At 44.7% G+C, this 19,681-nt stretch overlaps 1 protein-coding gene and 1 long non-coding RNA gene across 2 annotated transcripts; both read left to right on the plus strand.

Moving 5' to 3' along the window:
* The first annotated feature begins 2,031 nt into the window (after positions 1 to 2,031).
* LOC116979751 lies at positions 2,032 to 16,314 on the plus strand. The gene is made up of 3 exons (XR_004413771.1): positions 2,032 to 2,043; positions 14,879 to 16,022; positions 16,207 to 16,314. It is a non-coding gene; the product is annotated as an uncharacterized LOC116979751 (long non-coding RNA).
* Positions 5,860 to 13,808, plus strand: LOC116979748 (alpha-1,4-N-acetylglucosaminyltransferase-like). The gene is made up of 3 exons (XM_033031512.1): positions 5,860 to 5,985; positions 10,898 to 11,358; positions 13,201 to 13,808. The coding sequence occupies exons 2-3, from the start codon at positions 10,930 to 10,932 to the stop codon at positions 13,780 to 13,782; spliced, it is 1,011 nt and encodes a 336-aa protein (XP_032887403.1). The 5' UTR covers positions 5,860 to 5,985; positions 10,898 to 10,929; the 3' UTR covers positions 13,783 to 13,808.
* Positions 16,315 to 19,681: the final 3,367 nt, after the last annotated feature.

Raw genomic sequence — 19,681 nt, forward strand, 5'->3', positions numbered from 1 at the left:
AGCATATGGACCAGTGGGTGACGGTCGCGGCTCTCTCACAGCAAGAAGATGTTGTCTGCTTCTGCGGTAAACAGTTCCATCACAATCAACAATGTACGAACGTGGCTCGTCAGCCGAGTTTATCACAGTGGCCAAGCGGGAGTGACCAGTCTTGGTGTGAAGGCGGACGACCTGCCCAGGCAGTAGAGCCTGGAGCGGTTTGCAGGATCGGTCATGGGACCGGTTCTGTATGTCTTTCTTCTCCTGGCGGCGTCTCTGGACGTTAGCGGGTTTGAGCACTCGGGGGATCAGCTGTTGTTGTGCAATGGGAATCGGAGATCTTGTCAAGCGAGACATCAAGCGTTGAGCCGGTGAGCCCAGGGCACCATCCCGGGCAATGTTCCGAAGATTCAGCAGGTCCAGGTAAATGTCCGAATGTGAAATACGTGCACGCTCCATCAAGTGCTTTGCGTTTCTGACGGGGCGTTCAGCGAGTCCGTTGCTCTGTGGATACTCTGGACTGCTTGTGATGTGCTGAAAGTTCCATTGATCAGCAAAAAGCTTGAACGTGTGGCTGCTGAACTGGGGGCCGTTGTCGGTTTGCAGGCTTACTGGAGTCCCATAGGCAGAGAAGTGTCGTTTCATCTTCTGTATGACAGACTCAGACGTGAGGGAGTGCAGCTGGTCGATCTCGAACCAATTGGAGAAAGAGTCGACGAGAACGAGATAGTGTTTGCCAAACCACTCGAAGATGTCTGCCGCCAGCGACGTCCAGGGCAGTGCTGGCGGGGGTTGTTGTAGGAGCAGTTGTCGCTGCTGATGTGGCGCGAGGCTGTTGCAAGCGGGTCATGAGGCTACACGATCCTGGATGTATTTCGCCATCCCCGGCCAGTAAAAGAGCTCGCGGGCACGCGCGAGCGTGGCGTCAGCTCCGGGGTGTCCGCTGTGTGCCTCCGCGAAATACTCGTCTCTTAGCGACGAGGGCACCACCACTTTGTGGCCCTTGACGACGACACTGTCTTGCACAACCAGTTCGTCACGGACGAGGAAGAACGGCTGCACCGCCATGGGCGTGTTGGATATCTTGTCAGGCCACCCAGTCTTGATAACGGATGATAGGACTTGAAGTGTTTCATCGGCGGCAGTGTGTGTAGCCAGGGTGCGTAGCTGTCTGCTGGAGACGAAATCGACACCGAGGACCGTGAAGCTTTCTCGCTCGTGTGGGTGTTGTTCGCAGGAAGCCCGTGGGGCGCGAGAGAGGGCATCGGCGAGGTGCATGTCTTTGCCCTTCTTGTAAGTAATCGTGAAGTCGTAACCCTGCAATTGCAGCATCATGCGTTGAAAGCGAGCGGGAGCGGCATGAATGGGCTTATTAAGGATCGTTACCAGGGGTTGATGATCCGTCTCTACCGTGAAAGTGTTCCCATAGAGGAAGTCGCGGAACTTGGTGCAGGCGAACACGACAGCCAACAGTTCCTTCTCGATCTGCGCGTAGTGTTGCTCCGTTTCAGTCATGGTACGAGATGCATACGATACGGGCTGTAAGGTGCCATCAGAGGACGTTTGTAGACAGGCTGCGCCAAGTCCAAATTTTGAGGCATCACAGGTGATCGTCACGGGACGATCACGATCAAAGAAGGCCAGTGTCGGCGCACTGCTCAGCTTGGACTTGAGCACCTCGAAGGCCGCCTGGTGCTGCTGGAGCCACATCCATGTGGTATCTTTCTTCGTAAGCTGTCGTAGTGGAGAGCTCAGCTCACTGAGGTTCGGGATGAATTTGCCGAGGTAGTTCACCAGACCCAGGAAGCGCTGCAAGGCTTTCACATCAGTGGGGGCTGGCATCTCGGTGATGGCGTCAGTCTTTTGAGGGTCTGGTTTGAGGCCGCCAGAGGTGAATACGTGTCCAACATATGTGACCTCCGGGACCCTGAACTTACACTTGTCCGGATTGAGCTTGAGATTGACTTTTCATGCACGCTCCAGAACGAGTTTGAGATTGCGGTCATGCTCTGCCACATCTTTCCCGTACACAAGGATGTCATCGACAATGATGGCACAAGGTAGGTCTGCAAACAACTGCTCCATCGTTCTCTGAAAGTCTTCGCTAGCGGAGTTGATACCGAATGGCATTCTGAGGAACTTGTATCTACCGAACGGGGTGGAGAACGTAGTGAGATCTGACGACCTTTTGTCTAGCGGTATCTGCCAAAAGGAGTTCTTTGCATCCAGAACTGAAAATAGGGTGGCCGTTCCAATTCTAGCCACTACATCTTCCACTGTCTTCATGGGGTGGTAGAGGCGCTTAATGGCAGAGTTTAGGTCCTTAGGGTTGATGCATATGCGGATGTCACCCTTATTCTTCTTCTCGGTCGCGATCATGGTGGAGACCCAGATGGTTGGATCGCTGACTGCTGCTATTATGCCAGCCGAGACCATATCCTTGAGCTTGGAGTGTACCTTGTCTGTCAGCGCGACGGACAGGCGGTGAGATGGTCGAACAACGGCAGTTGCATTGGGGTCTGTGACAATCTTATAGGTGACAGGTAGCCTGCCTGGGATGGCGTGGAGGAGATCAGGGAAGTCTGTGAGTGGATCCCAGGAGGTGCGCAGCCGGTGAACAGTTTTGTCGAAAGCAATCAGGCCGAGATCTTAGCAGGCCTGGTTTCCAAGGAGGGTCACAGAATCAAAATTTAGTACATAGAACGATAGAGCTTTGCTAGATTTGGCTAGGTCACATTTCAAAGTAGTTTTCCCCAGGGGAGTGAGAACGTCACCGCCAAATGCATGGAGAGTGGAGCTGTCCTTGATGAGCTTCTCATTAGCTTTAATCTTCTCGAAAAGGTAAATAGACATTGTATTTACTTTTGCGGCGGTATCGAGACGGGCAATAAATTGAAATCCATTCGCAGAGATGGTGACAGCAGGGTCTGAGCGCTGCACAGCTGTATGGTCGATAGTATAACCAAAAGAGTCATCTTGCGAATTAATTGGGCTGAGCCCGGAGGAGAGGTCGGAATGTGGCCGTGAGCTGTTGTCACCCTGCAGTAGAAAGTTGAGAGCAGGCCTGTTCCCATGGGACCGAGCGGCTGAACGACACACAGAGGCAAAATGGTTGAATTTTTGGCAATAGTTGCAGGCTTTGCCCATGGCAGGGCAAGAAGCCTGTCTTCCATGTAGGTAGTTGCAATTCGGGTACCACTTATGAGGGTCGTTGCGGGACGCTTGGCTGGCAGGGGTCGTGGGGCATCTCCTGTCGGAGGGGACCTGGGTCATGGGACGTCTGTTATCCGAGTAATCCCTCTGTCCAACGAGACCTGCCTGATGTATAGTTTTGTTCTCCCGGGGTCAGAGGGAACGACAAATTCTGCGGTGCGACAAGCGTACACCGCTTCGTCCAACGTGAGGTCAACCTTCCTTAAAAGCTCAGATCTGAGCTTGAGATCACTTATTCCATTTACCAAAATGTCTCGAGTTAATTGATCCGTCAGCTCCTCAGCAGGTAGCTGCTGAAATCTACACCGCTGAGCAAGGTACAATAAATCTGCTATAAACGTGTCAGCTCGCTCTCCAGGGAGCTGTATACGAGAGAAAAACTTGGCCCGGTCCAGGATATGGCTGGATGGGAGATCGCATATCTGGCTAAATTTACGCAGTAACAAATTATAATCGTCGGGAGACTCCGCTGGAGTTATTACCTGGTCGTTGTCACCAAGAACCGCAGAGGCATATCTGAAGGTTCTGGAGCGGCGTAGTGCTTCTGGCCCAGCGAGATTTAGTAGGAGGGAGGCCTTTACAGCATCGGAATCAGTCCGGTGTGCAACATTGATGAAGTGCCGGTAGTCTATTTCAAAGGTGGCCCAGCGTTCGCTGATATCAGCATCAAAGATTAGAGGGTCGGGCTTTCTGCACGAGGACATGATGGTGAGAAATAAAAACTCAGTAAACAAATAAAAACCGGTAAATAGTTCGCATCCCACTTCTACACCATGTAAATGATGTGAGACTGATGACAATAGATCATTAGATCAAACATAACTTTAATCACTGTTGTACAAGCACAGCATTGGAAGTTGTCAGCCGTTGGGACCTCGTGCAGCATCTGCTGACTGCAGGAGGAGGGGAGTGCTGTTATAGCTCTGGTGATGGGGTGGAGTTAGTGAAGCTAGCAACATGTGGTTAGTGGCTGAACAGCATCAATCTACACTGACCACGGGCAACGAGGGGCTGCGCACAGATCAGCCACCAGGATAACCCAAAGACTGCCAGAGATCAAAACTTAGATTGAGAAATTTCAGTGTTACCCAAAAAGGGTAATGCTTCATGAGTACAGTTTCAGGAACATGTTCAACATCTGTGTCTCAGTTGCCTATATTGGAGTAACTCCAATAGGAGACTGATCCACATTAACCAAGCACAATATCATATGTTGTGACAGTGCCCTCTCCCTTGGATGTCATTCGGATCCCCTTACCTGGCAGACAGGTAAGGGGATAGATATTAGTTGACCACTTGAACCCTGTCATCCTGCTCCCGATGAAAACTCAGGCATTCTAGAATGTGAGGCAGACAAGAGTATTTGCATTCCCTGTCGCAATTTTGAGAAAGACTGAGCAACAGACCTGAGGCCACCAATGCCACCATGTGGTCAATACTGGACTGCGAGGAAACAAGAGAGAGACACCAGCACCTCTACCTGAGGCTAAGACTGAGTGGCTTGGGGCAAGCCTAAAATGCCAGACTATCTGACTGTCCATAGACAATGAGGGATTGTGCTTACACACACAGATGTAACAATTGGCCACCAGGATAATCCAGAGACCATCTGCATCGCCTCATCTAGCCCAACGCTGAGCTGCCAGGAAGAATCCTGTACCGTCCGCACATCCTCTCGAAGCAAGGGTGAACTGAACAAAGAAGCCTGAACGTAGAAGCCTCCCCTGTAGACCAGGACTAAGCTGCCAGGACAAGCTAGATATTGTCAGCGTTACTGCACATGCACTCTGACAACGAGGGACAGAGCCCCCATGTGGCCCCAGCTTTTTTTTTACCACTGTAAATAAAATAAACCATGTGACCTACTGCGATTGTCGGTGTGGTCGTTGCCGAAGCCGGTGTCATCCCCTGACACCCTACTGGTGGAAAACGTGGGCAAGATCACATTGACAACTTGAAAGCTTCCATAAGAAATTGAAATGGAAGAAGAAATTCAAATGAAGGAAATCTGGACATTAAATCATCTTGAGAATGAATGATGCCACAGTCTCTGCTGCTGAGCAAGCGTAACTGCCATGGGTACATGGGTGGCAGGTTTTATGGGGCGAAGGCAGGAGAATGGGGTTGGGAGGAAAGGGTGGATCAGCCACATTGAATGGTGTAGACTTGAAGGGCCGAATGGCCTTAATCTGCATTAAAACTTCACAGTATCTTCAGAGGTCTCCAAGTATTTTTTCTTGCTTTCAGAGATATTTAATGAACTAACTAACTTGACAATTGCTGCTGAAAATGTGAACAGAAAACAGTGAGAACCTGACTAAAGAAGAATTCTCTAAAGTCCTCCGGCAGCTCTTTACACGCACACACCACCCTTTATGTGAAAATGTTACCTCTCAGGTTCCCATTAAATCTTTCTCCCATCACCTTAAACCTATGTCCTCTGGTTCACAATTTCCCTACTCTACGCAAGACACTCTGTACATCTATTCAAACTATTCCTCTCATGATTTTGTGCACACAAAATGTTCACCTCTCATTCCTCATTGACTGAATGTATTACTTCCTGCATTTCACAACACGTTCTGTGTTAATATATTCTTTCTCATCTTACTGCATGGTTTCCATCAAACCGCTCTTTGTGTCACACCCATAAATGATCAAATCTCTTTTTGGGCACACTCATTATTCATAAATTATGTTATGCAAACATAAACTCGAGTTGCCAAATGCCAAATTAAATTACCGATGACAGTCTCACGAAACATCTTCACTGATACTGCCAGTTTAAAACAGGTGAGTGACAAAGCTCTTAAACATATTTACTTTGGAATTATACTGTACTTTGGTTCTTATCTTGGAAAACGTGTTTTATTTCCCATGTTTTCGGGTTCTGTTGATATCTTTAAAATGAAAGCGATCTGTGGAAAAATATAACAATGGAATGCCTAGAAATCCTCCAATTGCCAATCATTTAACTCCCCATTCCCATTCCCATTCCCATACTGAGCTTTCTGTCTTGAGCCTCCTCCACTGCCAGAGTGAGGTCACACGCAAATTGGAGGAACAGCATCTCTGATTTCTCTTGGGCAGCTCACAACCCAGCAGTATGAATGAATATCAAAGGTAGACAAAAATGCTGGAGAAACTCAGCGGGTGAGGCAGCATCTATGGAGCGAAGGAATATCAATGTTTTTTCTAATTTCAAGTGATCCTTGAATTCCCTCTCTCTCCGTCCCTCTCCCACCCTAGTTGTCCTGCTAGTTTCACTGTTCGTATCCCTTTGTTATCTCCTCTTCCACAGCCAACACTGGACCATTGTGGTCTCCACTGTAATTGGGTTATCAGTGCCTGCTATGATTTATCCTGCACCTTTACATACCTTGTTTCCCTCTCCCCTGACTCTCAATCTGAAGAAGGGCCTCGACCCGAAATATCACCTATTTCTTTTCTCGGAGTTGCTGCCTGACCCACTGAGTTACTCCAGCATTTTGTGTCTCTCTTCAGCTCGCAATATGCCTTGGTAGTTTATGAATGTCTTGTCCTGTATTCTTGATTTCACTAACCAACCGAGATAATCAATCAACAAAATTTGTATCTGTGCTATCTTTTTAATTAAGGATAGACATAAAATGCTGGAGTATACATGCAGCATCTCTGGAGGGAAGGAATGGTTGTCGTTTTGGCTCAAGAACCTTTATCAGAGTCTGAAGAATGGTTCGCCTGAGGAAGGGTTTAAAGAAGCATCTCGACCTGAAACCTCACCCATTCCTTCTCTACAGAGGTGCTGCCTGTCCCGTTGCGTTACTCCAGCATTTTGTGTCTATCTTCGCTTTAAATCAACATCTGCATTTCCTTCCTACACTATAATTTTAATAACCAGTTTGTCTTCTGTCATTTATATATCTTGCACGCCTGCAGCCGTCCCCCTTTTGTTTTGTTTTGACCCCCTTGTGTCATTTGCAGTACGCACTCGACACTGTTCTCCAGTATGATTAAAATTGTCTGCAAGAAAAGTATGATTACATCAAAGCAAATGATCCAAAGGAACAATAAGTGTAGTGTGAAGGAGGGTCCCCACCCAAAATGCCACTTAGCAATGTTCACCAGAGATGCTGCCTAACCTGCTCAGTAACCCCAGCATTCTGCCTATCTGATATTTAAGTCAAGCTAGAATTTCAACTAAACATTAGACATCCAATATTATATCACTGTTTGTATACAATATTCTGCATGAATTGTTTCCTTTTAAAGTATATTTTGCCTAATCGTGTTATGAATAAGATTTCAATGGTTCGACATCTTTCATTTTTGCTCTATGGGAATTTATGGTCGCTGACTGGTTTTACAGGTGCACAACCTTTTATCCGAAAGCCTTGGGACCAGACACTTCTCGGATTTCGGAATTTTTCGGATTTCGGAATGGAAGATTTTTAGCGTAGATTAGGTAGGTAGCGCGGGCGGCTTGAAAAGTCTGGAGCGGCTGCCTCCTCACCGGAGAATCATTGTAAATCATTGCTTAAATGTTAGTCAGTTAGTTTGGAGGGATTTTATGTGGTGATGGGGGGGGGGGGTGAAGAGGGAAACTTTAATTCTTAGTCCCCTACCTGGTCGGAGAGGCGAGCAGGCAATGCCTTACCGGGTCGCCGTGCAGTAAGCTCCGGAGCGCTGTGGCCGCCGACTCCCAACATCGCGGAGCTGGGGCTGTGGGCGGCGCCAGTTGGAGCTCCGACCCCGGCGAAATCTACCCCTGGCTGCGCGGCGCTCCAAATCCAGCGCGGCCCGCGGCCCCCGGCCGGACGCCCGCAGCCACAGCTCCACGATGTTGGGAGTCGGCGGCCACAGCACTGGGATACCAGCGGGGATCGGGCAATGCCGTGCGGTAAGCTCTGGAGCGCTGTGGCCGCCGACTGCCAACATCGCGGAGCTGGGGCTGCGGGCGTCCGGCCGCGGGCGGCGCTGGATTTGGAGCGCCGCGCAGCCAGGGGTAGAGTTGCCGGGGTTGGAGCTACAACCGGCGCCGCCCGAGGCAGGACGCCCACAGCCCCAGCTCCGCGATGTTGGGAGTCGGCAGCCACAGCGCTCCGGTGCTTACTGCACGGCGACCCGGTAAGGCATTGCCCGCTCCCCGCCTCTCCGACCAGGTAGGGACTAAGAATTAAAGTTTCCCCCTTCACCCCCCCCCCCTTCACATAAAAGCCATCCAAACTAACTGACTAACATTTAAGCAATGATTTACAGATGTTTAAGTGTCTCCCCGGTCTCCGGGGAGGAGGCAGCCGCTACAGTAGTACAGACCTGGGTTGACCGTGGGTCGTTTCAGGTCATGTTTGGCACCAAACGCGAGCTTTGGTGTGCAGACGACATCCTGGAAAAAATGTCCGGTTTTCGGAGCTTTTCGGTTTCCGGAACTCCGGATAAAAGGTTGTGCACCTGTACTACCAAATATGAACTTGAATGTAACAAATACTGTTCTGCTGAAGCCAAGTTAAAATGTGGAGCTTTTTAGATCTTTTTCTTTCCATTAGGATGCTTATGGATATGAATGCTTTAATGACCCAGATGTCAAGCACAATTTTAAGATGGGGTGTAGAAGAGAAGTTACACTTCATTGGTGCCATGTGATCAGCACTAAGTTCCATGACAAAGGAGGGATAGAATGTTCTGATCATTTTCTCTTTCTCTTATAATTCCAAACAAAATCTTTGGAGCTTGGAAGAATATATGGGACAGGACTAATGTAAATGAAGGCACGTCTTGGTGATTTAAAACTTAAGAGAGAATGCTCTGAGAATGTAGGCTTGAGAGGACATAAATACTGAATCTTAAAGGAATATGATAATTGAAGGAATTAAGGTTAATAAAATGGAATCATAAAGGATAAACTTTTTTACCCCAGTCTTCCAAAATACCAGATTCAAATTCACAATTTAAAAATACCTTAAACTCCAGTTTCTCCAAATGCTGTGTGTCCATGGTCTCTCGCAAACCAACTTCAAATAAATTAAATTTAAAAAGAACTTAAAACACAGATACATCAAAACAGAGATACATACAAAAAGGGCCTGCACCTCTCTTCCTTTAGAGCCTTCACAAATAACAGAAAAACTTCGAAATAACAATTTTCACAGTGAAAACCTCCAACATAATCTAAATAAAGGTGGATGTTTGGCTTCCACGTAACACACAATTTCTTCAAGAGATACTGCCTCTTGAATCACAAGAGGCACTGTAAATATACAGAGGAACAGCATCTTTCAATCAGATCCTATTCTGCCTGGAGCATCGAATTAATCCACATTTATTCCAATACAGTTTTAAAAGTCACGTAACAGCCTTTGCACTCATTACATGCTCTTTCACTTCCTTTCATGCAAATCCCCAATGACAGCCTCCCGTGGCAATGAATTCAACAGACACCTTTGTTTTGCAATTCAAATGCACATTGCCACAGTTGAAGCAGTGGTTTTGGGGGGGGGGGGGGGGGGGGGGGGGTTGAGACATGACATCTTGTTTCTGGCTCCTGAAGACAGGACAGTTGATCGTGCGGCTGTGGAGCTCGTGCAGGGGGGAGGGATTCAGATTTTTAGACCATTGGCAAATCCAGGGAGGTCATGGATATTCTCCCTGCACAGTTCCCATTGTGAATGTGAAGCTTGAGTGCCTCTCCCAACCTGATGTGCCTGTTCAAATGTCTTTTATATGTTCTAATTCAATTTGCCTTAACTATTTCACCTGGAAGACTTCATCCCTCCCTCCATTCAAAAATCAAATGCCTTTATCACCGATCTTCCATCCTCAGGCAATCCTACCTCCACGTATCCACCCTCAATGTGCACAGCTGATGTCTACTGCCTCCCCTAAGATTCACAAGCAGGACTTGCTACCACAACATCTCCGATGCTGGGGTGAGCTGAGTCAATCAAAGAGAGGGTGAGGCAGAAGGTATTACATTCTGGATGGTCGGTCGGGTGCTGTTAATCCCCAACAGGGTTCCCAACATTGCTATCTGCTGCTGTTGTCAGTAATGAATCTCTCCCGATATAGCCATCGGGACCTATTTTAGTATAGATTCCACTGGCACACTCAATCCTGGTAATAAAAAAAGTATTCAGTTCTAATTGCTTGACAATTGTTGTCTTTTGAAGTTTCAGATTTATCAGCATGCTCCTATCCAAAGCTATCAAAAAAAAAAAACAGGCTCCTCCACACTGTGGGAATAATATTTTTTGATTTATTAATTCACAGGATCCTTTGGAGATGCACCTCATTGCCACACCATGATTCTCATTCATAACATATTTATCGTTGGCTTCATAATGGGAGCTAGTGTTCTGCTATATGTAAATTGGCATTTGAAATCACAACAAAATGTTCAAAAGAACATGGTAAGAATGTCACAAGTGGAAGATGAAGCTACCCTGGATGGTCGGTCAGGTGCTGTTAATCCCCAACAGGGTTCCCAACACTGCTATCTGCTGTTGTTGTCAGTAATGAATCTTTCCCGATATAGCCATTAGGGCATATTTTACTCCTAGATTCCACTGGCACACTCAATCCTGGTAATACAAATGTTCAGTTCTAATTGCTTGACAATTGTTGTCTTTTGAAGTTTCAGATTTCTCAACATGCTTCTAATGAAAGCTATCAAAAAAAAGAGGCTCCTCCACACTGTGGGAATAATATTTTTTGATTTATTAATTCACAGGAGCCTGTGGAGAAACACCTCATTGCCACACCATGAATCCCATTCGTTGCATATTTATCATTGTCTTCATAATGGGAGCTAGTGTTCTGCTATATGTAAGTTGGCATTTGAAAACACAACAAAATGTTCAAAAGAACATGGTAAGAATGTCACAAGTGGAAGATGAAGCTACCCTGGATGATCCTCGTCCACTGCTAAATCCTGGGATTATTTTTCTGGAAACGTCAGACAATGTGGAGCTGAAGCCATTGGTGATGTGCTCAGTGGAGTCTACTGCTCGTCAAAACCCAGATAAGCCAATCTATTTATTCATGAAGGGGTTCAGTGGCAACTTGAGCCAATATCCAGAGCCGAAGTACAGACTCATCCCGTTGCTCTCCTCAATGAAGAATATTGTCCTTCTCCCTTTAAACGCTACTCAACTGTTTGAAGATACTCCATTGAAATTCTGGTATCAAAAGGTAACCAATAAGAAGAAAGTGTGATGTGTTACATTTTGGGTTGTCAAACTTGAGTAGGACTTTCTCAGTGAATTTTAGGGCTCTGGGGAAGGCTGTAGAATAGAGGGAGATAGGAGTACAAGTACATATTTCACTGAAAGTAACATTATAATTGGACAGGGTGGTGAAGAAAGTTTTAGACATAAAGATAGACACAAAATGCTTTAGTAACTCAGCGGGTCAGGCAGCATCTCTGGCTAAGAGGAATGTGGCATTTTGGGTCGAAATCCTTCTTCAGACTGAGAATGGGGGAGAGAGTAACTAGGAGTATGAAAAGGTTCAAAACAAATCTGGAGCGGCACCAATGACCAAGCAATTGTGTAGTCCCCAGTGATCACTTTTTTGGCTGTGGGGAGGTGATAACGAAGAGACATGCTCGTCTACATCAGTGAATACATTAAGGATAGGATGTTGATGATGTTGCAGTTATTCAAGTTGGTGAGGTCCCACCTGGAGTTTCACGTTTTGATTTGATCACCCAGGAAAGATTCCATTAAGTTTGATTGAGTGAAGAAAAGCTTTACCATGATATTAACTAGGAAACAAGGACTAAATTATTGGAAGAGGTTGGACAGGCCAGGAATTTGTTCTTGAAGCAAAGGAGACCGAGGGGTGATCTTATAAATGTGTCCAATGTCTTTATGGACATGCATCAGGTGAATGCACACAATAGAATCGTGAGGCCTGATTTTTCACACAGTGAATAGTCTGTCTATGGAATGAGCTGGAGGCAACTACTGTAACAGCACTTAAAAGACATTTTGACAAGTACATGATAGGTAGGGTGTGCGTTGACTATTTCGGTCTTGGGAGTAAGTTGACTCAGTCTATCTGAAATTCGCGTCCAATTCTGGTCTCCATGAATGAAGAAGAATGAACACACTAAATGGAGTGCAGTAAAGTGGCACCAGGTTGATTCCTTGCATGGCAGGTTTGTTGTATAACAGAAATTGAGCATCTTGGGCCAGGGCTCACCTGAGATTAGAAAACCCACAAGTAATCTCCTGGAAATATCTAATATTTGTAAGGTGCATGACGGGTTAAATACTGAGATGATGTTTCCCCTGACTATGTGTCTATATTAAGGAGATGACAATCTCCAAATAGGACTTTGGTCATTCAGGATAAAATTGAGGAGGAATTTCTCTCGGTCAGAGCTTGGTGTGGTGAATCTTTGGGATTTTCTGCCAAATAATTCAGTGAATGTTTAATGGTTGGGCATCTATAAAGCATGAATTGATAGATTTTTGACTATTTGCTGCTGCAATATTTGATGTTTAAAATAGATATTAATGACCACTGTGTTGTCTGGATTGGAACATGTCAGTCAAAATAACAAAGTGCAAAGGGTGCAAAGAAAATGTTTAAGGAAGTTATCAGTTCTAGAAGTTTTGAGTTATAAGGAGAGGCTGGATCAGCTGTGTATTTCCTCATTTGAGTATAGGAGGCTGTAGAGTGACATCATAAGAGGCATCGATAAGGTAATTAACCCAGACATCGGTGTGGAGGCAGGTACTGTCAAAGTATTTAAGAAGGATCTCGGTAAGCATGTGAATCACCACGGATCTATTGTAGATAATTGGGGGTAGAATCGATGAGTGCAGTGATCGGGTGGATGTGATTTGACAAAGTAGTTGCCTTTTTAACCGAATGACTCTCTATCTGTCAGGAACAAGGATGAAGAGAGGATAGAGTTGTTTCCTTCCTAGTGGACCTGGCAGCTTAACATCGATTGAGGGATAGGACTGAAGGTTTAGAAGGAATTGAAATGAAGATAATGTTTCTTTCTCCATTATATCACAGGTAATCCCAAAAAATGAAAAGTTTTGGCTCCATGTGTTTGCTGATGGCTGTAGAGTTGCAATGTTGTGGAAGTATGGGGGCATCTACCTGGACTCTGACATTATATCTATGCAGTCTCTGCCATTTGGCAACTTTACAAGTGCACAGCTCTCAAATTCTATCAGTAATGGTGCAATGGGTTTCTATCACAGGCACCATCCTTTTCTTTGGAATTGCATGAAAGATTTTGTGGCCAACTACAATTCATATATTTGGGGTCAACAAGGTCCTAAACTGATTACCCGTGTGCTGAAGAGATGGTGTCAGATGGATAAAATCATTGCCTTCATTGGCAAAGAATGCAACGGCATCTCTTTATGGAGCATTGAACGATTCTACGCCATCCCATGTCCTGATTGGAAGAAGTACTATGCTCCCTGGAAAAAGGAGGATGTGGAGCGTATATTTTCAACTTCGTATGGAGCGCATGTCTGGAATTTCATGAATTCCAGCCAAAAAAAGAAAGTCATTGTTGGAAGTCGATCATTAATTGAACATTTTTTCCAGTTATATTGTCCAACTACATACAGGAATATAATTTAATTGAATAATAATTCGGCGATTTAGGACTTTGTGAACCATTCACTTGACTGTTACACTTATTTTTTTCTGACAACTTCTTCGGATCTGGATACACTCCAATTCCCATGTCCAATTAAAATTAGAATCAAACACCAATTGACACAACATGTCTCTTCCTGACACATTCCATTTCTTCCACTAACACACTCCATCTCTCCCACTGACATAACCTCTCTCTCATTCACTGACACAATTTTTCACTCTCACTAGCACTCTCCCTCTCTCTGCAGGAAGGATGTGGATGATTTGAAAAGTGTGCAGACGAGGTTTACCCCAATGTCACCAGGTTTAGAGACATTATCTCTAATAACAACTTGGATTGTTTTCTTAAAAACACCACAGCTTGAGGGGAGACCAGTTAGAAGTATATATAGTTATGAGAGGCACAGATATTGCTGATGGACGGAACCTTATTTCCGGGATGTGGATGTCAAAGACTAGACGGCAGAGCTTTCAGGTAAGAGGGAGAAAGGGCAAAGAACACTTGGGGGGCTGGTCAAGTTCTTTACATAGAGAGTGATAGGTATCTGCAATGCACTGACTGGTGAAAATCTAGGGAAAGACAAAGATGAAAGGCTGCTGAGACATTGATCAATGATAAATTTATTTCAATAATGTAAACCACAGGTAACCACAAGTGAAATAGTTGGTAAAATCTATGAGAAAGTTAAGCAGGAAAGGTCCCTCCAGTCGAAGGAAATATGCACCCGTTTTAACCAGGAGATCAGGTTATGTGCGAGCCATCAATAAAGATTCTTTCTCTCGTAGATGGAAAGGACCATAATTGATGCTAATAACACGAATGGTAGTAAAAGTAAAAGAAAATCCAAATGGGTAAATGCTACCAGATGTAAACTGCATCATTCAAACACAACCCTCGATGAGAAGGAAACACAAGAATCATAAAATGTTGTGATAGTATTTAAGACATATACCTTATTAACTATCTTTGTAGTATGAAATACTTATGAATATACTAACATTGTGTTGAATCAGGGAAGATATGAGGGTGAAGTGATGCATCTAGATAGTTACAAGAAACAGGAGGGAGATGGAGACATTGGAGTATGAAATCCAACAAACAACTTCCACACAGATAAATCACTGATTAAGGTAAACAAGCTTCCTTATCTGATTAGAAGCTGTGCCCATATTCCTTTGCATGCAAAAGGAGGTATCTCTTTGCCAGCTCAAGGACAGGTGTAAAAGTTTGTTTCTTAAAAGAAGACAACAACTAACTGGTTAAAGGTACACCAAGCCAATATTTAATCGATTCATCAGACGGGAGTGGCAAGACCTACAAAGAGCACAAACGTTGCTCAGTGCTTCTCAGGATCCACTCACAGAACAAAGGGAAGTTGGTGCAATTATCTATTTTCTTATTTGTAAAGCTCTCCTTCTAAATCTGAATATGGCATGATTGAAAGATTCTATAGCCCTTCAGAATATAGGAAAAGCTGGGTCCAAATCAAGCTCATTCAATAACAAGTTATTGCTCATCTCCGGAGCGTCAGCTATTTTTTCTGTCTTGGTTTCTTTAAGGCCTTGAAAGAAGCACTTGTTATTACTCAGGTTTCCATTTTAATGTATTTATTAAAAAGACAACCTTCCTCCATATTGTGTTCCACATCATTTTGTAAACTATATTAGATTTGACTATTAGCTCTTTCACAGGTTCAACCAAAATTATAATTTGAGATATATGGCTACAATTTCACAACTGATTAATGAGAGAAAATATTAATATCCTTTCTTACCAAGTTTTGATCAACAAGGAGGGAACTGTGGAAGAAAACAATATCCTTCCTTATTTAAATTTGATCCGAGCTAATTTTGAATCAAATTGGGTAGTATCCTTGGATTCCATGCCATCTAATCTATCAGATTATTTTACCATACGGGACCTTGCTAAATCCATCTAGAAAACCTTTAATGTCCTGAACTCATGAATCTTCTTGGTGAAATAAAACTCTATAAGATTTGTGAGACACGTATTTCCTACACACTAAACCGCTCCAACAACTTTCCCAACACTGATGTCAGGTTCATTGACCCTGAAGTTTCTTGACATCCCTTTGCTGCCTTCCTAATGGTGCAACACTAGCCGCCAACCAGTCTCCAGAACTTCACCTGATATAAATCGTTCTGCAAGGATTTCTGCAATTTATTCCCTAACATCTTACGATTGAAGGGGGCACTAGGTCTTCACACTGTGTTTTTGATTTTCTATTTTTGGATTGAATTCTGTTTTTAATTTGTATCTCTGTGATGTCTTTATTACTTGTTATATTCCGATTATATGTTTTTATTCCGATTACTATGTAAGGTGTCCTTGAGATGTCTGAAAGGCGCCCATTAAATAAAATTTATTATTATTATTATTAGGTCAAGCCATGGGATTTATAAACCTGAACCTATGTTAAAAGCATCAACATTTACTTTTTGATAATTCATAAATGGCCTAAGGCTTCACAACTTGTGTACTCCAGTACCTTCTGGAGGGAACGGGGATTCCCCTCCGCCACCATAGATGAGGCTCACACCAGGGTCTCATCCATACCCCGTAACACTGCTCTCTCTCCCCATCCCCGCACACGCAACAAGGGCAGAGTCCCTCTGGTCCTCACCTTTCACCCCACCAGCCGGCAAATACAACACATAATCCTCCGCCATTTCCGCCACCTCCAACGTGACCCCACCACTCGCCACATCTTCCCATCTCCCCCCATGTCTGCCTTCCGCAAAGACCGCTCCCTCCGCAACTCCCTCGTCAATTCTTCCCTTCCCTCCCGCACCACCCCCTCCCCGGGCACTTTCCGTTGCAACCGCAAGAAATGCAACACCTGTCCCTTCACCTCCCCCCTCGACTCCATTCAAGGTCCCAAGCAGTCGTTCAAGGTGCGACAAAGGTTCACCTGTATCTCCTCCAACCTCATCTACTGCATCCGCTGCTCTAGATGTCAGCTGATTTACATCGGCTGAGACCAAGCGTAGGTTGGGCGATCGTTTCGCCGAACACCTCCGCTCAGTCCGCAATAACCTACCTGACCTCCCGGTGGCTCAGCACTTCAACTCCCCCTCCCATTCCCAATCCGACCTCTCTGTCCTGGGTCTCCTCCATTGCCAGAGTGAGCAACAGCGGAAATTGGAGGAACAGCACCTCATATTCCGTCTGGGGTCCTTGCGTCCTTATGGCATTAACATTGAATTCTCCCAATTTGGCTAGCCCGTGCTGTCTCCTCCCCTTCCTTAACCCTCTAGCTGTCTCCTCCCACCCTCCCATCCGCCCGCCCTCGGGCTCCTCCTCCTCCTCCCTTTTTCCTTCTTTCTTTCCCCACCCCCCATCAGTCTGAAGAAGGGTTTCGGCCCGAAACGTCGCCTATTTCCTTCGCTCCATAGATGCTGCTGCACCCGCTGAGTTTCCCCAGCAATTTTGTGTACCTTACTCCAGTACCTTAGCTTGCATGATCTCCTCCTCAGTAAAAACTGATGAAAAATATTAAATTAATATCCCCCCCATCCATTGTAACTCTGCATAAAGATGAGCATGCTGATCTTTATGGGGATCTATCTCTCCCTAACCATCCTTTAATTCCTAGTATACCTGCAGAATTTGGGGATTTTGTTTACCTTGCCTTTGAGATTTATTTCATGCCCTCTAGACATATATAATTGTGCCATTTCAGAGGCTTTTAGAATATCCTGGCACATGGATATGCAGGGGTATGAATCATGTGCAGTTGAAGAAGATTAGTTTAATTTGGGATCATGTTTGGCATGGAAATTGTGCTCCGCAGAGGGCCGCTCCTCTGCTGCACTGTTTGATATATTGAATAACAGACTTCCTAGGTCCCACTTAAACAAATTCCATGCTATCAAGTCCTTTATGTTATGGGAGACCCGGTGAATATTCGAGTTGAAATCTCCCATAAATCTGCTCCTATGATTCCTGCTGACTAATGTGAGGCCTATAATTCAGTCCCATCGAAGTGATCGTTCCCTTCAAGATTATTTCTACCTGTATTGTCTCACTGGACAATCTCCTGAGAATATTCCCTCTAAGCTCTGTAGTTAAGTCCTCCCTCATCAGAAATGAACCACTTCTCACTCCTCTCCCTCCTCTCTTACCTACATATCTAACACATCCAGAGCATTGGTAATCTAGAACATTCAGCTGCCAATCTTGCCCTTTCCTCAGCCTTGTTTCTGTTATGGCTATTACTGTACATCTCAATTCCCCAAACCAAATCATGTCTTGTCTGCCTTACCTGTTAAGCCTCTTGCATTGAAATAAATGCAATTTAAACCTTTGGTCTTTCTTCTCTGTTTGCAATGCTCCTGCCTATCAGGTTTGATAATATTTTTTTCTTTGACTACAGTATTTGCCCCCAACTTTTAACCTGCCTTCATTCTGGTCTAAGACCCTCCTCATTGCCAATCTGGTTTAAACATTTCCGAATACTATGACCAAAAGTCCTTCTCTAGATATTGGTCCCTCACCAGTTTATGTGCAACCTGTAATCAATTTACATGTTTTCCCTGCCTCAGAACAGACCTCAATGATCCAAAAATCAGAATATGTATCCCATGCACCAATTCCCCAAGAGTGCATTCATCTGGCCAACCTCTATTCCTGCCCTCACTAGCATGTTGCACAGGGAGTAATCTAGTGATTACTATCCTTGAGGTTCTGCTTTCTAACTTATTTCCTAACTCTCCACAAATGTAAAGCACTTTGGCCAATGAGAGTTGTTTTTTAAATGTGCTATATAAATAAAAGTGACTTGACTTGACTTGACTGTGTCATCACTCTGTAAACCTTAATCCCTTTCCCTACCTAAAATATTGCTACCTAAATGCACAAAGACTCCTGGTTGATCACCCTCGTCCTTGAGATGGTCCTTGTCACTTAGAGGCACCCTTGACCCAGGCACCATGGCGGAAACACTAAGACAGCCAAATTATGGCTTACAGGTCGCATCAAATAGCTTGCAAAGCCCCAGACATGATTGAACATTGGTAGCTGTCACACAGAAGCTATCGAGCTGCATTTGAAATTAAATGAACAAAGGGATCCAGTAATTTTTTGTCCATTACTGCTCTGTTTGTGCTTGGCAATTAAAACAGAGTGTTGAGATCGGCAATTACGTTTTCATTTTGAAGAGTCTCCTGATTCCCTCCTAAAGAACCATGATCGGATACATTAGTCCATTCGTTAATCTCAGTGGGGATTCTTTGCTTTCGTACACCAACCTTATATTTACAATTTGACCGGCCCAAATTAATGCAGCTGATGTCAATTTAGTCTCCAATCTTCATGCTTAAATTGTCATAACACCATTCAAGATTTTCCCAATGTGTGATAAGCATGAAAACCAACAACAGCATCAATAAAGACTATCCTATTTGTCACTTCATCAAAGTACCAGAAGGAATGGAACCGATTTTAAAGCTTTGACCTGAATGGGGTGGAAACACTGACAAGGTATATAGTAGATGGCAGACCCACTTCTGCCACTTTACCACTTAGTGGAAGAAACGGTTGACTCCATAGGTTATTGGGAATAATTGCCAAAAGACTTTCAAACAACATTTATGAAGTCTCATTGGCCTGTATGTTAACTATTTGTCCCACAGAAGCTACCCGACTGGCTGCAATCTCTTGTATGTGTTGTTAATATTACAGTTTTAAAAAAATCCAAATAATGGGTTGTTATTCATGTCACTCCCTTCATTTTCTCTTCTCTGAGGTTCTGTTGAATTTGGTTAAGGAAGGGCAGATACAGAATGAGAGGAAAGCTCATTGAAGCCAGGGTTTCAAAGCTTTGGAGCAGGTAATTCCTTCATATCCTCCTAATAC

Source organism: Amblyraja radiata, chromosome 13, assembly GCF_010909765.2.
Source record: "Amblyraja radiata isolate CabotCenter1 chromosome 13, sAmbRad1.1.pri, whole genome shotgun sequence".
Lineage (NCBI taxonomy): Eukaryota > Metazoa > Chordata > Chondrichthyes > Rajiformes > Rajidae > Amblyraja > Amblyraja radiata.